This window comes from Hordeum vulgare, chromosome 7H (assembly GCF_904849725.1).
Source record: "Hordeum vulgare subsp. vulgare chromosome 7H, MorexV3_pseudomolecules_assembly, whole genome shotgun sequence".
NCBI classification, from domain to species: domain Eukaryota; kingdom Viridiplantae; phylum Streptophyta; class Magnoliopsida; order Poales; family Poaceae; genus Hordeum; species Hordeum vulgare.
In genome coordinates, this window is record NC_058524.1 from 39,402,050 (window position 1) to 39,423,904 (window position 21,855).

The following is a 21,855-nucleotide window of genomic DNA, read 5'->3' on the forward strand; positions in this document are numbered from 1 at the left end:
ACCCATGTTTTCACATGGAAGCATCTGCACCTGCAACTAGCAACGCTATCAACAGGGTTAAGCAAGCAGTAACATAGCCAATCAGTGGTTTGCTAGGTTGAACAGGTTGATGGTTTTCATGGCATTGTTGAGAGGCTGATATTCAACATGTGGTAGGCAACGAGACATAAACGACAGCATCGAAATAACTAGCATGGCAATGATAGTAATGGTATCTGGGGAAATTATCATCTTGCCTGAGATCCCGCTTGGAAGAAGAATGCCTCCGTGAAGCAGACGAACCGACTTAGTCGAACGGGTCCTCACAATCCGGCACGCTGCGGAACTCTATCGAGACGAAGCAAACCAGAAACACAAATCAACACACGAAATTCACCACACGATGCACAACACATATGATGCCAGAGCTACTGAATACATGCAAGTCACGGCATGATAATTCACACAATCAAACACTACACATTAAGTGAAGTTCAATATGCAACGAGTTGCATATTGACGAAACTCCACGTTTATTATTTAGTTCTATCCCGATTAGATACACGGTAATATTAAATGTGGTTAAACATGGCAAGAGGTGAAGCGCAATTAAACTACCTATCTAGGCATTTTAAATGAGGTCATAAATGTCATATAGCACCTCCGAAACGACCTCACATGTTAATTTACAATTCTGTCCAGATCTGAACTAACACATTTAATTAGTTGTTAAACAGCAAAACAAATAGGTTCACGTAATTCTACGCGTCATTTCAAGCGATCTACACATAAAGAACATCTCCAACGGAGCTACGGTTCAAAAGATACAAGCACCGCAAGATATGATGGCATGAATGCAATATGTGTGCAACGACGGTCACGAGCACTTCAAAATATACAACCAGCAAGATAAAATGAAACTACATGAGTTTCTAAGCAATTTTAATGTAGGGCACGATCCAAACGGAGCTACGGTTCGAAAACTACGAGCAAAACAAGAAATCACTACAATCTGCCAAAATCAGCCACATAGCACTTTCTACGCCCCACAACTACGGCTACACAACTCCGATAAACTCAAGCAAGGCATGGCTCAAAAGAGGTCAAGAAGCACTACTACAAATAACTAACAACAACTAGCATGGAGAAAGGAGCACTAGGAAAAGAAGACACAAAATGGCATCTCACACTCTATTTCAGACTTCGTGAAAATTACACCCCATGAAAGTGCAGTTTTCGATCTGAAGCAATATTGACAACAGCAAAATCTATAGCTACAGGACTCCAAATGGCATGAAAATTTACAGCATGCTAGTGAAACACAAGGGGTACAACTAACTCCATTGGACCAACCTCAAAAGAGCTACAGATCACAAGATGCAAGCAAGACAAGACAGCAACAAAATATAACAGATTCCAGACTTAGAAATATTTCAGCTCCTCCAAATCAGCACTATTTCTAGCAACTTGAGAGCAAGCAAACAACACCTAAACATGCATTTCTATTGCAACCAAAAATACCAGGGGCTAAACAAAACATCTAAGAAGAACTCCCTAGTTGACAACTAAATCAAACGAAGCACGAAATAAATCCTACAAAAATGCCAAGAGGGCAACATAACAAAATATCGCGCGAAATAACTTACTCTAATGCTAAAACTAATTGCACAGAAAAATCCATGGGATTTTTCTACCCCGGAAACATATAAAATATGTGGGGTTTGCAACACAAAATAATGCCGCACATAAATGCGAGAAAAATAACCTATACGCGGGAAAATAAATTACCGGCAAATCCCTACACGTAAAAATACAATTGACCGCTCTAAAATACATGCCACAATGATTCCTAAAACGTGGACATTTAATCTACGGTATACGGGCAGTCCGGACACGCACGAGAAATAAATACGGGTCGAAACCTATTAGAACAGCACGCTTATCTAGGCAAACAGCACGCTAAATGACATCAAACAAAAGTGCAAGTTGTATAATCGGATTCTACGCAAAAATCTACGCCAAAACCATATAAAGATCACCTCGATCCGACTTACGGAATAAAAGATACGCGCGTTTTAATATCATCATATTTTCTGGAATTTAATTACAATTCCGAAAATACCTAATGAACTATTGGGCCGAACAGGGCGCAAAATAACTAGATCCCGCTACGAGCGACGATAAGCTCACCTTGGGGCCTCTTGGGCCGTCGGTTGGGGGAGGAGGCCGAGTGGGCCGGCTGGACCTGAAGGAGAGGACTGTCGGGCCGGCTTGGCGAAGGAGGCCGGCTCCTGGGCGGTGAAGCAGATGGGCCGGCGCGGGGCCCACTAGCAGGCGCTGGGGGGAAGGCCCAGGCGGGGTTGTCATTGGCGCTCGGGACGGTTGGCGGGGCGAGCGAAGCGGCCGACACGCATCTTCCTCCTCTGCCCCCGATCTGGGCAGGAGGCGGTGCGGCTCGAGGCGGCGGCAGGCAGCGGTGGTTGGTGGCGCTGCTGGTGGCCGGAGGGACCGAGGTGGCGGCGAGCTTGACGAGGCGAGGCAGCAGCGCGGGCGCGCGGGAGGCGAGCAGATGGGGCGCTGGATCTGACGCGGCGACGGAGGACAGCCATGGCCGGCGAGCTCGGGCGCGGGGGCGAAGGACTCCGATGAGCATCCGGCACACGGGGCTCCGGCGAGGGCTGGCCGGGGCACTCCGGCGACCCGTAGGGCGATGCGGTGAGGCGCAGGCGGCGGCTGGCGGCGGCGTGAGGGAGGCCCTCCGGCTACGAGGCGAGGAACACGGGCACGGGAGATCGGGCTCCCGATCTGGAGCTCGGCCGGCGGATGGGCCTGCCCGGGCCCGATCTGGGCTCGACGGGCCCGGCGGCTGGAGGGGAGAGTGAGAGGTTGGCTGCACGGCTAGGGTTAGGGGTAGGTGGGCGCGGATCCCGAGGTGGAAGGAGGGGGTATCTAAAAAAATATGATGGAGGGGGTATTTATAGAGATAGGAGGGGCTCTGTTAACCGGAATCGCGTTCCGGATCCAACCGTGCGGTCGGATTCGGACGATTCCGCACGCGGGAATGGGTACGTGGCCGTGTTGGGTGGTTTACCGGAGACGAGAGGGAGAACGGGCGGCGCGGCAACGCAATTTAAAACACCGGAACACGTCCGACGGTAGACCAAATACGGTGCCGCTACGATCGACCGTCCGGGTACCAGACGGACTCCGATCGCGACGAAACTTGACAGGCGGCCTACCTAAATTAAAATAATACCGCATGACAAATTCCAGCTCAATCGGAGAAAGTATTATCCACGCTTTAAAAACAGGGTAACTATGGTGCCGCGGGCGCGTGCAAGTGGGGTCGGGCTCAGAACGGACAACGACGATAACCGGCAACTAACAGCGGATGCAAGTTTCGAAAACTGGCGGCAACGGGATGCCGATGCAATGCAGATGATGCGAATGATGCGATGATGATGCAACAAAAGAAAACAGACACAGGACGAAAACGGAAAGAAAAGGGGAATCTTCTGAAACGTCGGTCTCGGGCTGTCACATTCCCTCCCGCACTTAGCCCATCTAGCCTCCCGGGGACGTTGCCCCCTTCCGGTGGAACCCCGGGGCCACCTCTGGTGATCCCGGTGACGCCCGAAACACTTCCGGTGTACGAAACCATCCGTCCTATATATCAATCTTTACCTCCGGACCATTCCGGAGCTCCTCGTGACGTCCGCGAACTCATCCGGGACTTCGAACAACTTTCGATAACCTCGTATAACAATTTCCTATAACCCTAGCATCATCGAACCTTAAGTGTGTAGACCCTACGGGTTCGGGAGACAGGTAGACATGACCGAGACACCTCTCTAGCCAATAACCATCAGTGGGGTCTGGATACCCATGATGGCTCCCCCTTGCTCCACGATGATCTCATCGGATGAACCACGATGTCAAGAATTCAATTAATCCCGTATACAATTCCCTTTGTCTGTCGGTATAGAACTTGCCCGAGATTCGATCATCGGTATACCTATACCTTGTTCAATCTCGTTACCGGTAAGTCTCTTTACTCGTTCCGTAGCACGTCATCGAGTGACTAACTTCTTAGTCACATTGAGCTCATGATGATGTTCTACCGAGTGGGCCCAGAGATACCTCTCCGTCACACGGAGTGACAAATCCCGATCTCGATTCGTACCAACCCAACAGACACTTTTAGAGGTACCCGTAGTGCATCTTTATAGTCACCCAGTTACGTTATGACGTTTGATACACCCAAAGCACTCCTACGGTATCCGGGAGTTGCACAATCTCATGGTCGAAGGAAAAGATACTTGACATTGGAAAAGCTTTAGCATACGAACAATATGATCTAGTGCTACGCTTAGGATTGGGTCTTGTCCATCACATCATTCTCCCAATGATGTGATCCCGTTATCAATGACATCTAATGCCCATGACCAGGAAACCATGATCATCTATTGACTAACGAGCTAGCCAACTAGAGGCTTGCTAGGGACACATTGTGATCTATTTATTCACACATGTATTACTGTTTCCTGTTAATACAATTATAGCATGAACAATAGACGATTATCATGAACAAGGAAATATGATAATAACCATTTTATTATTGCCTCTAGGGCATATTTCCAACAGTGCCTGTTGTGGTTGCTAATGTTACTATCTTGACGGACTTTGTTATCCTGGATATTCTCGAGGATGATGCCATGGCGGTCATCCTTGGAAGACCCTTTTTAAACACTGTAGGGGCTGTTATTGATTGCAACAAAGTCAATGTCACTTTCCATGTCAATGGTAATGAGCATACGGTGCACTTTCCAAAGAAACAATATCGAGTACATTGCATCAATGCTATTGGAAAAACTTCATCGATTCTTATTGGGAGCTTTGAATGCCCTATACCTACTGTTAAGATGAAGTATGATTTGCTTGTTGGGGATATTCACATCCCCATTGAGGTAACCTAGTGACTATTCAAAAATTCTCCGTTCTTTTTATGCGATTCGAAAAAGCTTGTCAAGGAGACTTGATCAACCTCATTGACAGATTTCTTTCGATGACCATGGGATGGATAAATCGAGGAGTCACAAACGTCTGTTCCAAGCTTTCACCTTCTGTTGCTTAGAAGAAAAATGATAGATTTAGCTTTAGTTTTCCCTGTTTTCTGCTTTTTGCGTCCCGTAGAAATGTGTCCCGAAAATAAAAGTTCTTCAAATGCCCTGAAAATCAAGTATGATTTTTTCTGGAATTTTTGAAAAATTCTGAGACGGAGAGCTAGTCAGGGGGATGCACCAGTGGGCCACAAGCCCTGGAGGCACGGGCACCCCCCTGGCCGTGCCTACCAGGCTTGTGGGGCCCACGTGTCCCCCCTCCACTTATTCCAGCTCCCATCTCCTTCTCCTACCTCCAGAAAAAATTGTTTCACAGCTCAAACCCGTGTTCTTGCTCTTCTTGCTGCGATTTTCGATTTCCTTGTGCAAAGCCCCATTCACCAAACTGTTTTGGGGGAATTGCTCCTTGGTATGTGACTCCTCCATTGGTCCAATTAGTTTTTGCTCTAGTGCCTTATACGTCGCGTATTTTTGCTGCCTTGGTGACCCTGTTCTTAAGCTGTGCATGCTAATTTTAGCTGGTCCCAAGTAGTTTTGATGCGTGATATGGCCTCTAGGCACTTGTCGGAGTAGTTGCTACGAGTTTCGTTGGGCCTTGTTCACTTTTCCTTTGAGTTACTGAAAATTTCAGAAAAGGAAGATGTTCAGGAGAAACTATCATGGTGGTTCCTCAAGCAAGAGGGGTCCCCGTCTCGCGATTCGGGAACCCGATCCTTACCAACCGAGGAACGCACACGTACAACCATGTGAATGGCCTTCTGATGAATTCATGATTGATGCAGGTTTCAAAGACGAGTTTGATACACTTGTTCACAATGTTGGACTTGAAGAATTCATCTCCGATAAATGTGAACAGTATACTACTCTCACTGCCTCTTTTGTTCGTAGATTCAAATTTTCAGCTGGCCATGACACATCCGTACTTTTCGATCTCTATGACAAATCGTATACCATGGATTTAGAGGATTTCAATAGAATTTGCAAGATACCTGATTGGGGTAGTCTCAATGATCCTCCTAAATCTTCGGTTAGAGATTTTTTTCTCTAGTATAACTGTTGGAGAAACTAGAGATATTACGCAGGCTACCATGGGGAGCATTCATTTTCCTGCCTTGCATTACTTTGCCCTCTTCATAGGTAGACGCATTAACGGCAAGATCAAGCATTGTCACCTCTGCACACCTGACCTTAGTATTCTTAAGAGCGCAGTAATGGGTGATAGAAGTTTCAACATGGGAGCTATAATAGCGAGGAGGCTGAATAATAATGCTAATGAAGGGGATTTCTTTCGTGGGATCTATGCCACTCGCATAGCAAATTTTCTTGGAGTACCCATCCGCGAAGGAGATCCCCCACTCCATACAGCTTTCCTTGATCGCGCCGCTATGACACGCTATCAGTTCCTTGAGAGGGATAATGAATCCCTCCTATACCGGTTAATATTTAACCGATAACGCGTTTTCCATATTACCCTTCCTGCTCCTGCCTTCTTTGACTTTCAGGTAAAACAGAGATATTAGATAACCAGAGGAGAGGCAGAGGAGTATGAGAGGGAGGCAACGGCTGCTCGCCTCCGTGAGGCAGCTATTCAAGCGGTAGCTGCAGCGCTCCCGTACAACTCCCATTATGATTTTGGGTATCGCCCGGACAATCCATGGGAGTAGACCAACTTAGGCCAAAATCCTAAGCTTGGGGGAGTACGTGTTTCTCACCGACTTTATATTCATGTTCACACTTACGCTTTGATAGTCGGTGTTCACACTTTGCCACTGTATCATCCATGCTAGTTTATTTCTTTTTCTCGCTTTCTTCTCATGTGTTTGTCTAGTTTGAGAAAACCCAAAAATATTTCCCTTTCTTCGTTTGCTTGTTGGAAGCTTTCCCGTGTAAATAGTTTTATTTTTCTTTGGGTCAAGGTAGAAGACCATGGTTACAATGTTTAGTGGCTCTCGCATGCATACCTGTTTATCCGTCAAAGAGCCATATTACTTTGTCTTCTCATTTGTGTTTGCTTGAAGATTCCAGCTTAGTCCAATGCACGAGCACTCTTATTATTGTTGACATCGTTCGATCGTGCAAGTGAAAGGCAATAATGACGATATATGATTAAGTGACTGAGCCTGGAAAAGCTGGTATGAACTCGATCTATTTTGTTTTTGTAAATATGACTAGCTCATCGTTCCAGATTTAGCTTTGTTATGAGAGAAACGTGTTTGCAATGACAACTTAGAGATCATAGTTTCTGATGCCATGCTTAATTAGCTAGGAGCTTATAATGGCCTGTCTTAGATGCCAACATGAATTTCAAGATGATTATGATGTAGTATGATAGGATGGTATCCTCCTTTGAATGATTCAAGTGGCTTGACTTGGCGCATGTTTACGCATGTAGTTGAAACAAAATCAACATAGCCTCTATGATATTCATGTTCATGGTGATTTATATCCTACTCATGCTTGCACTCAATGTTGGTTAATTTCAATGCATTTTGATGACTGTTGTCGCTCTCTAGTTGGTCGCTTCCCAGTCTTCTGCTAGCCTTCACCTGTACTAAGCGGGAATACTGCTTGTGCATCCGCTTCCATAAACCCAAAGTTGTTCCATATGAGTCCACCATACCTACCTATATGCGGTATCTACCCGCCGTTCCAAGTAAATTTGCATGTGCCACTCTCTAAACCTTCAAGTAATAATCTGTTCTGCATGCCCGAACCGCTCATGTGGTGACAAGGGGCGATCAGTATCTTCCATGCTAGGCGTGTTATCCTCGGTACGTGTTTATTCACTATCACTCACGAGAAAGGGGCCGGTAATTGGAATGCCCGGTTCCATGCTCAAATCAAAAAGATAATTGCAAACAAAACTCCCCCTGGATTGTTGTTGGTATGGACGGCACCCGAGTATTCGGCTAGTCGTGGAGTGTGATTGATCGGTGGTGGGGGAGTCAAAACTTTACTTTTCTGTTTGGGAACCGCCTATAGTATGTGTATCATGGAAGATGGTGAAAACTCTTGGTCATTACGTTGACAATGAAAGCATGCCACCCAAAATTATTTGTCTCTGTTTTAAAAGCTTGAGCTCTGGCACCTCTGGAAATCGATGCTTCCCTTTGCGAAGGTCCTATCTATTTATGTTTCTGTTGAGTCATCCTCTTCTTTCAAAAAGCACCAATTAGCGAGCACCTCCGTCATTTCTATGCTTTGCTTTTAATTGATATTGAGTATGACTGTGACTGGATCTTCTTTGCCATGAATTACAATGTTCAGTCAGCCCTTGGTCTTTGAAGGTGCTCTACGTTATGTTTTGCGGTCTCAGAAAGAGCTAGCGAGATACCATCTGTTCATATTGCTTCATGATTGTTTTGATTGAAGTGTTGACGTTTGAAACTTATTATTATTGCTCGCTAGTTGATTTTGTCATTGATATGAGTTTACCATGAGACCTAAATGTCATTGCTTATGTGGTTAGCTTATGATCTTGCTGAAAATCTGAATATGAGTTAGACATAATTGCAACAACAAGATCAAACAGAGTTCATAAAAGTTTTTCTTTTGTCTCTTTCAGTTTGTCAACTGAATTGCTTGAGGACAAGCAAGGCTTTAAGCTTGGGGGAGTTGATACGTCTCCATCGTATCTACTTTTCCAAACTCTTTTGCCCTTGTTTTGGACTCTAATTTGCATGATTTGAATGGAACTAACCCGGATTAACGGTGTTTTCAGCAGAATTGGCATGGTGTTGTTTTTGCGCAGAAATAAAAGTTCTCGGAATGACCTGGAAATTTACGAGGATTTTTTGTGGAATATATAAAAAATACTAGCGCAAGAATTACCTGGAGGGACGGAGCGAGGAGCCCACAAGCCCAGGAGGCGCCCCCCCCCCCCCCCTGGTCGTGCCTGGTAGGCTTGTGAGGCCCTCGGGGTTCCGCCGCCTCCAACTCCAGCTCTATTTAGTCTCTTTCGCCCAGAAAAAAATCAGGGAGAAGAGTTCATCGCGTTTTACGATACGGAGCCGCCGCCACCACCTGTTCTTCCTCTGGAGGGCAGATCTGGAGTCCGTTCTGGGCTTCGGAGAGGGGTAATCGACGCCTTCGTCATCACGAACCATCATTCATCGCCAATTCCATGATGCTCTTCATCGTTCGTGAGTAATCTCATCGTAGGATTGCTGGACGGTGATGGGTTGGATGTGATCTATCATGTAATCGAGTTAGTTTTTATGGGGATTGATCCCTAGTATCCACTATGTTCTGAGATTGATGTTACTACTACTTTGATATGCTTAATGCTTCTCACTAGGGCCCGAGTGCCATGATTTCAGATCTGAACCTATTATGTTTTCATCAATATATGTGTGTTCTTGATCCTATCTTGCAAGTTGTAGTCACCTACTATGTGTTATGACCCGGCAACCCCGGAGTGACAATAGCCGGAACCACTCCCAGAGATGACCATAGTATGAGGAGTTCATGTATTCACTATGTGCTAATGCTTTGTTCCGGTTCTCTATTAAAAGGAGAACCTTAATATCCGTTAGTTTCCATTAGGTCCCCGCTGCCACGGGAGGGATGGACAATAGATGTCATGCAAGTTCTTTTCCATAAGCACGTATGACTATATACGGAATACATGCCTACATTACATTGACGAACTGGAGCTAGTTACATATCTCCCCATGTTATAACTGTTACATGATGAATGTCATCCGGCATAATCATCCATCACCGATCCAATGCCTACAAGTTTTTCCTACTGGTCCTTGCTACATTACTTTGCCGCTACTGTTGTCATTGTTGCTACTGTTACCACTACTGCTGTCACTATTGCTACTGTTACCGCTGCTACTATTGCTATCACACTACTCTGTTACTGAAACTTTGCTGCAGATACTAAGTCTTTCAGGTGTGGTTGAATTGACAACTCAACTGCTAATACTCGAGAATATTCTTTTGCTTCCCCTTGTGTCGAATCAACAAATTTGGGTTGAATATTCTACCCTTGAAAACTGTTGCGATCCCCTATACTTGTGGATTATCACCTCACCGCCGCTGACTACTTTCACAAGATGAAGGGTTTCGTGGACGCCATGGCCCAGGAGGGGTCGCCTCTCTCCGAGCCTGAGGTGATCGACTACATCATCGTCGGTCTCGGGCCTCAGTACGAGTCCCTCCAGCACTCGCGCACGGTGTTGGCAGCCGCCTGCGCTAACAACCTCAGCCTGTCGGACTTCTACTCCATGCTCCTCTCCTGCGAATCCCTCAAGGAGCAGAACGCCTTCGCCCCCGAGTTCTCCACCTCCGCTAACGCCGTGGCGCGGCAAGGCGACGGCCGTGGAGGGGGCGCATCTTCGCCGACACCACCAACGACGTCCGTGGCGGGGGTCGTCCTACTGGCTCGCAAGGAGGCGGCTAGCAGGCCTCCCGCGGCAACAACCGCCCCAACCAAGGGGGTGGTGGTGGTGGCAACGGCAGAGCAGGATAGGGCAACGGCGGTGGCAGGCGCAACAACCGGCGCGAGCGCCCCCGCTATCAAGTTTGTCGGTTCTAGGGGCATGAGGCTCTCCAGTGCAAACAACGCTACAACCACGCGTTTCAGTACGATGAAACTCGTGCTCACAATGTTGCCTCTATCCAACCTGCCCCCACTCAACCTTGGCTCTTTGACACCGGCGCCATGGATCATCTCACCAACGACATGAGCCGGCTGAACATCCAGGAGCGCTACAACGGCACGGATCAAGTGCAAGTCGCCAACGATGCAGGTCTGTCTATTACGCATGTTGGCCACTCTCGTTTGCCTGGTTCCTCCGCCCCCATTGAACTCAAAAATATTCTTCTTGTTCCTGACCTTAGCACTAATTTTCTCTCCGTTTATCATCTTGTTTCTGACAATAAAATCTTTGTCGAATTTCATAAATTCTTTTTCTATGTCAAGGACAAGTTCACGAAGAAAATCCTTCTTCGCGGTAGGAGTCTTGGCGACGTCTACCCTCTTCCATTCAGTCACGTCGTCACCTCTGGACGTCGTGCGTCTTCCGGCGTTAGGCTCACTACCGAGCAGTGGCATCGGCGTCTTGGTCATCCTTCGAATAAAGTAGTTCATACCATTGTTAGCTCCAATAAATTGTTGTGCTCTCTAAACAATGAGTCCTCTGTGTGTGATGCTTTTCAGCGTGCTAAGAGTCACCAGTTACCATATAATTATTCTATTCGTGTTTCTACATCACCTCTTGAGCTTATTCATACCGATGTTTGGGGGCTTGCTTTGCCATCTTCTGGGGGTTTAAGTACTATGTCAGCTTCATTGATGACTACACTCGTTACTGCTGGATATACTTGATCAAGCATAAATTTGATGTTGAGAGCATTTTCTACACTTTTCAAAACCATGTTGAGCATCTCTTGAATTCTAAGGTTTGTTCTGTTCAGTCAGACTGGGGGTGAGTATCACCGTCTCCATGCCTACTTTCAGCGCACCGGCATTGCTCATCGTGTGTCTTGTCCACATACCTCCCTACAAAATGGTATAGCTGAACGTAAGCACCGTCATCTCGTTGAGACGGGTCTAGCCCTTCTCGCACACTCCTCCCTGCCTCTTCGGTTTTGGGACGAGGCGTTCCTTACTGCTTGCTATCTCATCAATAGGATGCCTACGCCTGTTATCAACAATGCCACACCCGTGTTTCGCCTCCTCAACATGCTTCCTGAGATTCTTTTCTCCGCACTTTTGGTTGTGCGTGTTGGCCTAGTTTGCGTAAGTACAATTCACGTAAACTCGAGTTTCGCTCTAGGATATGTGTGTTTCTTTGTTATAGTCCCATGCATAAAGGCTACAAGTGACTTGATCGCTCCACTGGTCGTGTTTACATCTCCCGTGACGTCGTTTTCGACGAGACGGTGTTTCCCTATGCCACTCCCGGTGCCACTGTTGATGTATCTCAACTCCTTCCCGTGTCGTTTCCGTCAAATGAGCCAGTTACTCAAAGTACCGACATGCGTAATTATGACATTACCTTGTTACCAGCTAATGCACCTGGTGTTGTTGTTAGTTCTCCTGTGCAGGTCCCAGCGCCGTCAACTTCGCCGCTCGACGTCCATGCTCCATCATCGGCACTGCCTCTGCATGTCTCGGGCAGCACGCCTAGGCCTGCCTCATGGTTTCTGCCTGAGGAAGTGTATATGCAGCAGCCCCCCGGTTTTGAGGATTCACGGTACCCTCGGCATGTTTGCAAGCTACAGCGTGCTCTCTATGGTCTCAAACAGTCGCCTCATGCCTAGTATGCCCGTTTGAGCGACAAGCTTCATCAGCTCGGTTTTGTTGCTAGCAAGGCGGATACCTCTCTGTTCATCTTTGATCATCATGGGGTGGTTATATATATGCTTGTCTATGTGTGACGACATTGTTTTGGCTGGGTCCTCTTCGTCTGCCGTTGAGAAACTGGTTACCACTCTTTCTGGTTCTTTTCCTATCAAGGACCTTGGGCGTTTGGAGTATTTTCTTGGAATTGGGGCCACTTATAATTCTGAGGGTCTAGTCTTGTCACAGCACAAATATGCTCTTGATCTCTTGCACCGGGCCAACATGGAGCAATGTCGGTCTGTTACTACTCCCATGTCTACTTCCGACAAACTGTCTCGAGATCACGGACAACTGTTGAGCTTCGAGGATACTTTCAAGTACAGGAGTCTTGTTGGGGGTCTCCAGTACCTCACTCTGACACGTCCTGACTTGTCCTTTGTTGTTAACAAGGTGTGCCAATACATGTCGCAGCCCACTACCGCTCACTATGAGGCAGTGAAGCAAATTCTTCGCTATATTCGAGGTACTGTGTCTACTGGCTTGCGTTTTCGGTGCTCCGCTTCAATGGGACTGAGTATTTTCACTGATGATGATTGGGCGGGCTGTCCTGATGATCGTCGGTCTACGGGCGATTTTGCCATTTTTCTTGGCTCCAACCTCGTCTCTTGGAGTTCTCGCAAGCAACCCACAGTTTCTCGTTCTAGTACTGAGGCAGAATACAAGGCTTTGGCCAATGGCACCGCTGAGGCTATATGGATACAGTCGGTATTGAAGGACCTTGGTGTGTTTCTTTCTCGCCCTCCGGTGTTGTGGTCAGTGGCGGAGCCAGAACTTTTGTGAAGCCTGGGCAACTTAAGAATGAATGTCTAGCATGCAAATAAAAAAATCGGTATTCGGATAGACAATATATAATATGCACCAATCTTGCAAAGCACAAATCCACATTGATATTTAAGTAAAAATACAAACATAACAGTCACATAAATGTAATTTTAAAGTGAACTAATATATCAAAATTTCATTTCCGAGAGCAAATGAAGTTGTGACTTGACAACAAAAGTCACAGAATCGGACGAAGCATAGAGCCGCTCAGCCAAACTATTTATCTTGCCACCAAAAGTGTAGCCGTCTAAACCACCATGAGACACCATCCATACATCCTGGAAGACACTACAGGATAAAAAAATGGATTTGTTATTCAAAACAGAGAGCTTGTAGCAATAGAAAAGGTGAGATGGAACATACCAATAGTGCGCCAAAGAAAATCACGAGGCAAATGTCCTCTCCGAGACTTCATTGCTGTAAATGTTCGAATAATATCCTTATCATCAACTAACTTGAATAATGCCCGCTCGGTGTAACATATCATCAAGTCATTGAACCATTCGTTGTTGATCTTGCTACGCAATTTATTCTTGATGATTTTCATTGCTGAAAATGCTCTCTCAACAGATGCGGTTGACACCGGCAATATCAATGCCAACTCAATAAGTTTGTATACCAATGGAAATACCAAATTTTTCTTAGTTTCAACCATCTTCATAGCCAAACTTTGAACATCATCACAAGTAGAAAAAGAAGCATGCCTTTTCACTTGGCTTATGTAAGTGAGGAGCTGCTCTCTTATTGTTCCACGATCATCATTAGAGAAGTCTTCATGATAAATTTCAGCAAGACGAGCAAGTTTATCAACATTGAACTTGGAGAAAGAGCCCTTGGGATCAAGACATGAGAAGCAATCAAGCACACAATTTGCTCCTTCACTAAAGCGGTGATCCATCTCCACACATATTTTGTCAATGGCAACATAAAAAATCTCTGCACGGTAATGGTGAAGATTAGTGACCGTTATCCCTCTCTCCTTGAACGACCACGAACTGGTATTACTTCGTCCATATTTGGTACTAGAATACTATTAGCATCACAAAATTCTTGGACATCACCAAATAAATTGTCCCAACCACTCTCTCTGATCGTTTCCAACCGAGCCTTAACATCATTAACTAATTCCATGGCAAGAACAATATTAAGATCTTTTCTTTGCAATACTTTTGAAAGCTCATTTGTGATGCCAAATAACTTCAACATAAGCTTTAAAATGAAAGCAAATTTAAAGCTCTCCATTTTTTCTATCAAACCCGCTGCTTGAGATGGTCCACGTCCATATTCATCAACTGTACTAAGCACCTTTAACACAGAGGACCACATTTGATCCAAACGAAGTAAGGTAGTATGATGTGAACCCCATCTAGTATCTCCCGGTCTAGGAAGAGTAGATGATTGGTGCAAGCCCCTTCCAGTAGATATCTCACCACTCTCAAGTCTATCCAGAATATCTTGGTGTTGTGCCTCGATCAATGCATCCCTTCTCTTGCAAGATGTTGTTGTAGTCACAATCAAGGAGATGTACTCAAAGAAATCATGAATAGATGAGCAACTACTAGCAACAGACACAACCACCAACTGCAGGCGGTGAGCATAACAATGAACGTAGAAAGCATAAGGGTTTTCATCTATGATCTTTTTCTGCAAACCGTTAAATTCACCTCTCATATTTGAAGCCCCATCATATCCTTGACCCCGTATCCTTGAAATTGATAACTTATAATGATCAAGAATACCATAAAGTGCATCCTTTAGTGAGTTGGACGTAGTATCTTTGACATGATGCAGAGCAAGAAATCTTTCCACAACCTTCCCTTCGTCATTCAAAAACCTATAGAAAAACGCAACAACGTCATTTGGTTGCATAGAGAATAAATGACAAACAAATAACAAAATAAAAGTGAAACTACTAACCTCAACATCACAGCCATTTGCTCTTTCACAGATATATCACGTGATTCATCAATAAGCACCGAGAATTGTTTATCGCCAAGCTCTGCCATGATCTTCTTGCTAACTTCATGTACACAACACATGATCTTCTTGTCATCAACTTGTGGTGTGACAATGTTGGCGCCACATACATATCTGCCAATCCAGTTTTTCATGCCCGCACCAAGCATATCGAGGTTGATTTTCACTTTGTGCGCTTTGGGTGCTCTTGATGTTTGGTTCATCTCCACTGACGATCAATTGGCTGACGTATTCACGAAGCCTACTTCTCAGCTCACACTTCGTCGTTTTAGTTCCAATCTCAACCTTGTTCACGACGGTTTAGATTGAGGGGGGTGTTAGAGTTGTATTTTCTATATATACGTGTGCGTGTTGTATACCTCATGTATTCCTTGTTATACAAGTTGATCTAATCAATATAAAGAGATGTCAGCCGGTTGGGGCTAACCACGGCAAATAATTCCTTTTATCTTATACATGCCCTTAGTGGGCCGGTCAATTTAGTGGTTTTAGAAAGATTCTGTTGAGCGATATGGAATGTTTTTTTGATCTTCTATGTGTCTTTTTTTTTCTGTTTTACTATGTTTTATTATTGGTTTTTATGTATTTTTCTCTTGTTCAAATACATATCTAGTTTTTAAATGCAAGGTGTACAATTTTTCTATACACGTGGAACATTCTTTTGACACATCTTGTACACTTTTAAAACAACAAACCAACATGTGATTGGATGGTTTGAGGGACTGTGCTATCCCCAGCCCATCAGGGTTTTAGTGGGAGACGGTGACTTCGTAAAAGCATCATTGGAGACAATGACTTCGTAAAAGCATTATTTCAGTTCAGTCTCTCAAAAATGCTCATAGGGGTAGGATATGCATGTGTGCGTTCATAGGGACGAGTGTATGCGCGTATATATAAACGCTTACGTCTATACTGTGTTAAAAACACACTTTTGGAATAAATGATGAATATTTTTCCAAATACATATTAATCATTTTTCCAAATACAGTTCAAAAATAAATGACATTTTTCGTTTTCTAAAAACTCTAAAGCATATTTTTAACAAGTGCAAACTATTAAGAAAAGGGTATGCATTTCTGAATGGTACAAGACATTTATTCAAGGTACGCATACTTTTTTACATCGCGTACACAACTATACACAACTATCATCTTAAATGTCACAAACATATTTTTGAACGTGTGAACATGTTTATTTTTTGGATGGTTCGAAACATTTTTTTTAAAATTACGTAGAAATATTTCAACATTGTCTATTTGTTTTAGAACATATCACAAACATTGTTTCAAAGTGCAAACCAGACTTCAAATATTTCAACATTGTCTATTTGTTTTAGAACATATCACAAACATTGTTTCAAAGTGCAAACCAGACTTCAAAAACAAAACTAGAAAGCAATCTAGTCCGACACAGACTTTAGCACTTGCCCGAGCGAGCTCTGGGGACGAAACCACTGGGAGCGGAGGGTTTGTTACAGCACTGCCGGAGAGTCATCGAATGTAAACGCTGGGAAGGTAGGCTAAGGCCACTAAAGTGCCTCCGTTTGGTATGGTGGCCTGGAGGGGGAAAAAAGAGGTGAATAACATATACAGGCATCAAAACAACAAAGCTGACAAGCAATTAACCTTCAGCAATCGATTTATGGCTTTCTGCAGCTTCGAATACTGGTAAAACCTCTGTGTTGCTCAGGAGGGAAACTGGTAAGCTCAGAGGTTCGCTGATAGAGAGTACTGACCGTGGCATATGCCAGCACACCAGGTCCAGATCTTACAGGTTGGAAGGCAGGCATGTCTGTTTCATGCTGTCCGCGACGTGGGCGATAACACCGGCGCCAGCGTTGTGAAGCCACTCATTCTTAACCTGCATCAACATGTGACATGTATTCTCATGAATTTGAAGATGGTGTACTTTGAAGATGGTGTATCCAAGTAGAAACTGTATATGTCCTCAGGGGACTCTTGGGGGTGCACATCTACATACATGCATGTTGTTGTGAGCAGAGTAAGGCCACAGTGATGCATGGAAGTTGACATCTACTTTCTTCCAACCCACTCTCTGCAGACCACGAATCATCTCCTCTGTTTCGGAACAAAGAACTGATTTTCATATGTGCGAAAGGGAATAAATCTAGTGCACAGAAGTAGCACAGATTTCCTACTTGCCTTCCATCATCTGGTGATATTCATTGGTATTTTCCATGTTCGGTGTACTTTGTGCAGCTTCTTTAGCTCGGGCAGCCCGCGAAGGAAAATGGGGCCCGTCGGACGACACAGGCGAACAGTATTCCACATTCACAATGTACTTGTAGCCATCAAGTGAACGACGCAAGGGCTGTGTACAGGGAGCAAGCAAAATATCAGCCCCCAGAACCCCAGTTTAGCAGCTGCCACACTGAATGCTAGTGGAAGTAAGGTACCATTCTAAGGTCCAATTCTCTCCTTATTGAAGATGTTTTCCAACCAACCATATCTGGCATTCGAGGCTCAGGAAAACAAGAAAACAGAATACAGATATATTCCATTTGCACATACGTAACAGATCAAGTTGAAGAAATAATTTTGCATGGAGGATACGGTCATATGAAACATTAGCATACAAAATGCGGTTCTTAAAAGCTGCTAGTGCAGATCTGTTGAGTGATGAAAAAACATTATCTTTCTACTAGAATAAATTAGCCTCTAAATGATCTGTCCTCCATACCTACATGAATTTTTTGTCCTCATGGTCAGATGTCATTAGTAGAAGGAGAGGTGGCTTGCTAGGTTCACCATCAGTGAGAAAGAGTTGAGCACCAGTGCGTCCCACAATGAAGGGCGCCAAAGGTGCTGCAAGTTTTTCTAGAATTGATAGTCCTTGAAGAAATGGAAGCTGATAATTGCCAAAGGGGGTAAATTCGCATGAAATCAATGCATTCTCGATATCATAAAGTCACAGTAATATAACCATTTTCTCGGTGAGCAATCACTTGTATGTTTCACCAGAAGTTTACTCAGATGGCTTTGGCAGCAATTAGTGATATACCACGATGTGTTGGGTCTACCTCACAAAATCCTTTATAGGTCGATAAAAATTGCTCAAACACAATAACAGAGTTTTTGCTTCCAAGGCAACCAAGATTAGATGGGAAGTTAAAAAAGGTTGACAAATATAATTTAATGTGTGTTGGACACCCACCTGATTTTTTCCTCTAACACCAAGATGTGGGGTTGCCAATGTAATAAAATTAGTTGGCTCCAACCCAGCAATGGGACCTAATCCTGAAGTGCGTGATATTTCAGATACTCCACTTGTCAGCATGACACTAGTACCACTTTCAGTTTCTTTTGTCTGCTGCGAATATAGTATAGAAATAGCATATCTAGCAAACAAACCACCCAAAGAATGTGCTATGAAGGAAATCTTTTTCAAACCGGCCATCTTCTGAACCACGTCCAAGACCTGCTTCCATAGGGCAATATTATGCAAGTTTCTAAGCAATCAATACATGGAACATCAGAAAACAGTCTCTACCACATACTTCTTTCGCTAACCTCCTTCCAGCTACATTGATCCCGTCAAAAGATTTGGCATAGATGTTTGATGAACTAGCTGCAAGGAAATAGTTTGCTATTTTATGGCTGATGATAATTTTTCGTGCTGCAGTCAAGCAGTGGATGCTAATTTCATCTCTCAAATACAATATCCTTTCTGTATGCATACAATTCAATTTCTGCACATCATGTTCCTAAGATGAGTAGGTACTGGGGGTGATAACAGACTTGAAGTTCACTTATATGAATGTAGGGTTAAGATACACACATACCATAGATGAAGAAATTGTCACCAAGCCTCTTTTTCAGCACTGCTTCCCCATATGTCCAGTCACTGGGGCTATAATCAACGCAGAACGAAGAAAAACTATCAGTGAAAACTGCCAATAAGTACAGCTTAAACATTATCGAGTAAATTATGCCAACCGTAAATATACCTTTAGCATTTTGCAAAGCTTTTACTATTGCTTATATGGATTTTACAAATACAGGTGTGTAGATTGAGTTCTGACAGTTAAGTACAGATGAATACCATGCAATTTACTCATCACAGTTCACATTTATACTATGAAAAATCATGGTGCGTCTCAAAATCCTGAAAGGACAAATCAAAGGGAGCGGCTAGCAATAGCCATAAGCACCCATATCCACGTTATAAGTCAAATGAGCAAGGTGTTTATTCTGAATCGTGATGTCATACCAATCAACATAAAATTCAGGCCATGTTGAAACGAAATGTGCAACCAGTAACAATGAAATTAAGTTCTCGAGAAAGAAGCACTGAGTAATGACTAATGTTTTCTGATATATATAGCTGCATGATGCAGCTCATCCTATTTTTACAAATTGTACTATTGGCAGGACTAGGAAGTTACCTTGCCATGATACCATGAACCAGAACAATGAGATGTTCTGGTCCTTGCTTGCTTTTGGATGCTTCCATGGACGAACACGATACAGGAGAACCCCTACCGGTGGACACTGGATGGGAACAGAGGTATTTTGTGGTGTTCAATCCTGCACAGCACAAATTAGCAACGGGGTTTCAGCCCACTTCACTAAACCATCTCCCATTAATCTGTCCTTGGCATCGACTTCATTCATTCAGAAAAGGTGAATTGAGGTTGGCACCTTGGGTTGGTTGGATCCCTAGATATGTTGAGGATTGACAATGGATGCCATATTATTTGAGTGGCATAGGAATTCAGACATGCCACCCTTTCCATAGTCATAGATGATGTATGTATTACAGGCAGCAGGCACATTCCTAGTTCAGCACACCCTTTTTTTTACAGCAGAGTTTCAGCGAAAGACTCCGTCCCCCATTAATTAATTCGCCCGGGCATCGGCTTCATTCATTCAGAAAAGCTGAAACGAAGTTGGCACCTTGGGTTGGATCCCTAGATATGATGAGGATCCCATATCGAATCTCTGCACTCGTGCGGAACAAACTATCGAATCCCACAAGACCAACAGTCGCTCGGGCACTTGAAGAACCACCGAATTTAGCACTGCACCTAGGAAATGATGCGGCAAGCCCTACCCGCGACCCCAAATTTCAAAAATCCCCAACCAACGCCATGGATCTTTCGCCAACGGAGCGGTAACGCTACGGCAGGAAGTTGGTGAAACGCATCCTGAGAGCAGGACGTACCTGGTGGGCCGCCGGCGGCGCTCCGGGGACGGGCGTGGCTGGGAGGGGAGGGGCGCAGGCGGCGGTGGTTATATGAGCGGTGGTGGTGGTGGTGGCGGCAGGGAGATCCAAGCGTGGACGCCATCCCGGGCGCGCGTAAGCGGAAGTTATCGCCGCCGGCGCTCGCGAATCGAGGGAATGCGGCGGCCGACGAGGGGCTGACGCGCGTGCGAACGACGCGGCGGTTTCGGCGCTCGGGTGGGATACGGCGTCGCCGCCGGCCGTTGGATTCGTCGCGGACGGCCGGCGGTTCATACCGCTCTCCATCTCCTGTTTTGTGTTCTATTTTCCCACTTTTCTGCAAAAACGATCGCGCCGTGGATCCTGCTAACTGTGATACACAGGCCGGGAGAAATGCTACACCTACGATGTCTACTTAAGTTTACAGGCTGATGTTGGCATGTTTTAATTGCATTAAGGGTGAAAGCTGGCCCCACCCGAATGAAAATCAGGGAACGGTGAGGAAAAGTTATGGAAGAGTCCGTAGCCATCGTGTAACAGTCCGTATGTGTAGCATTTTTGCACAGACCGGCTATCAAAGCAGACACATTTTAAATAAAACAAATAAATGGCATGTTAACCGGATTAACCGAATGGTTTTCATTTAAATCGGATCAGATTCATGATACTCCCTCAGTTCTTTTTACTCCACATATAAGATTTGATCAAAGTCAACAACATAAAGTTTGACCAAATTTGTATAAAAATATGAATATCTACTATATTAAAATTATATAGTATGAAAATACATCTCGTGGTGCATCTGATAATATTTATTTCATGTTGTGAATGTTGATGTTTTTTAATATAAAGTTAGTCAAACTTTATAAAGCTTGACTTTGATCAAACCTTATATGCAGACTAAAAACAAACGGAGGAAGTACTTTTGACATATTTCATAGAACAAAGCGGACTTGATTTTTTTATACACACACAACAATTAAAGCTGCTAAGCAACGACGCATGTCGTGTGTCCATAGTTGTGTTGCTAGCTCTTGACTACTTGACACGTCGCAGACATAGAACAGCGACCACAGATGAACAATGTACGTAGATAGACAATGTACGTAAACGCTATTTCTAAAATAAGGCAAACACAATTGAAAAAAATGTACGAATGATAATTACTTATGCAAAAAGTATTTTCAGAAATTAAACTACAAACTTCAAGTTTGAAAGAACTGTGGTTTTTATATATCATAGACAAGCGACCCTGCTACTAGGTTTATGTATATTTTCACGCCGAGATGACATCAAAACGTCAATGCTCAAATCAGCTTCCTCTTTTTCCTTTCCCCTGACTAATTTACGTTGGAACCACACGTGTTTATCCACATGGCCACTGCTTTGATTAAATGTTCACGAATATTCTCTTTT

General features: G+C 44.4%; 3 protein-coding genes across 5 annotated transcripts; all 3 read right to left on the reverse strand.

Annotated features, from left to right (window-relative positions):
- Positions 1–13,406: 13,406 nt before the first annotated feature.
- On the reverse strand, positions 13,407–14,782 carry LOC123410634. Of its 2 annotated transcripts, none has more exons than XM_045103577.1 (2): positions 13,642–14,782; positions 13,407–13,556 (listed from the first exon to the last, which is right to left on the reverse strand). In XM_045103577.1, exons 1-2 carry the CDS (start codon positions 14,174–14,176, stop codon positions 13,495–13,497), a joined length of 597 nt encoding a protein of 198 aa, XP_044959512.1. In that variant the 5' UTR covers positions 14,177–14,782; the 3' UTR covers positions 13,407–13,494. The 2 variants fall into 2 exon arrangements, with proteins under 2 accessions (XP_044959512.1, XP_044959513.1); XM_045103578.1 differs by having other exon boundaries at positions 13,407–13,566.
- On the reverse strand, positions 14,245–16,553 carry LOC123408170 (zinc finger MYM-type protein 1-like). Its single transcript, XM_045101344.1, has 2 exons — positions 15,196–16,553; positions 14,245–15,112 (listed from the first exon to the last, which is right to left on the reverse strand). The coding sequence occupies exons 1-2, from the start codon at positions 15,456–15,458 to the stop codon at positions 14,245–14,247; spliced, it is 1,131 nt and encodes a 376-aa protein (XP_044957279.1). The 5' UTR covers positions 15,459–16,553.
- Positions 16,554–16,564: 11 nt separating this feature from the next.
- LOC123410632 (lipid droplet phospholipase 1) lies at positions 16,565–20,800 on the reverse strand. Of its 2 annotated transcripts, none has more exons than XM_045103575.1 (12): positions 20,440–20,800; positions 19,661–19,802; positions 19,058–19,125; positions 18,773–18,843; positions 18,430–18,693; positions 17,960–18,123; positions 17,829–17,884; positions 17,672–17,724; positions 17,418–17,586; positions 17,236–17,333; positions 16,881–17,115; positions 16,565–16,811 (listed from the first exon to the last, which is right to left on the reverse strand). In XM_045103575.1, exons 1-11 carry the CDS (start codon positions 20,561–20,563, stop codon positions 17,023–17,025), a joined length of 1,302 nt encoding a protein of 433 aa, XP_044959510.1. In that variant the 5' UTR covers positions 20,564–20,800; the 3' UTR covers positions 16,565–16,811; positions 16,881–17,022. The 2 variants fall into 2 exon arrangements, with proteins under 2 accessions (XP_044959510.1, XP_044959511.1); XM_045103576.1 differs by lacking the exon at positions 20,440–20,800 and adding an exon at positions 19,917–20,356.
- Positions 20,801–21,855: the final 1,055 nt, after the last annotated feature.

Excerpts from the sequence above, each read along its gene's own strand:
- LOC123410634 (XM_045103577.1), bottom strand. The coding sequence starts at position 14,176 with ATGGATCACCGCTTTAGTGAAGGAGCAAATTGTGTGCTTGATTGCTTC. Across the intron at positions 13,557-13,641 it reads TTTTCTTTGGCGCACTATTG|GATGTATGGATGGTGTCTCA; the intron begins GTATGTTCCATC and ends AGTGTCTTCCAG.
- LOC123408170 (XM_045101344.1), bottom strand. The coding sequence starts at position 15,458 with ATGAACCAAACATCAAGAGCACCCAAAGCGCACAAAGTGAAAATCAAC. Across the intron at positions 15,113-15,195 it reads CAAATGGCTGTGATGTTGAG|GTTTTTGAATGACGAAGGGA; the intron begins GTTAGTAGTTTC and ends GTTTTTCTATAG.
- LOC123410632 (XM_045103575.1), bottom strand. The coding sequence starts at position 20,563 with ATGGCGTCCACGCTTGGATCTCCCTGCCGCCACCACCACCACCACCGC. Across the intron at positions 17,885-17,959 it reads CATGAGGACAAAAAATTCAT|ATCTGCACTAGCAGCTTTTA; the intron begins GTAGGTATGGAG and ends ATCACTCAACAG. Across the intron at positions 17,587-17,671 it reads GAGAATTGGACCTTAGAATG|CCCTTGCGTCGTTCACTTGA; the intron begins GTACCTTACTTC and ends CCCTGTACACAG.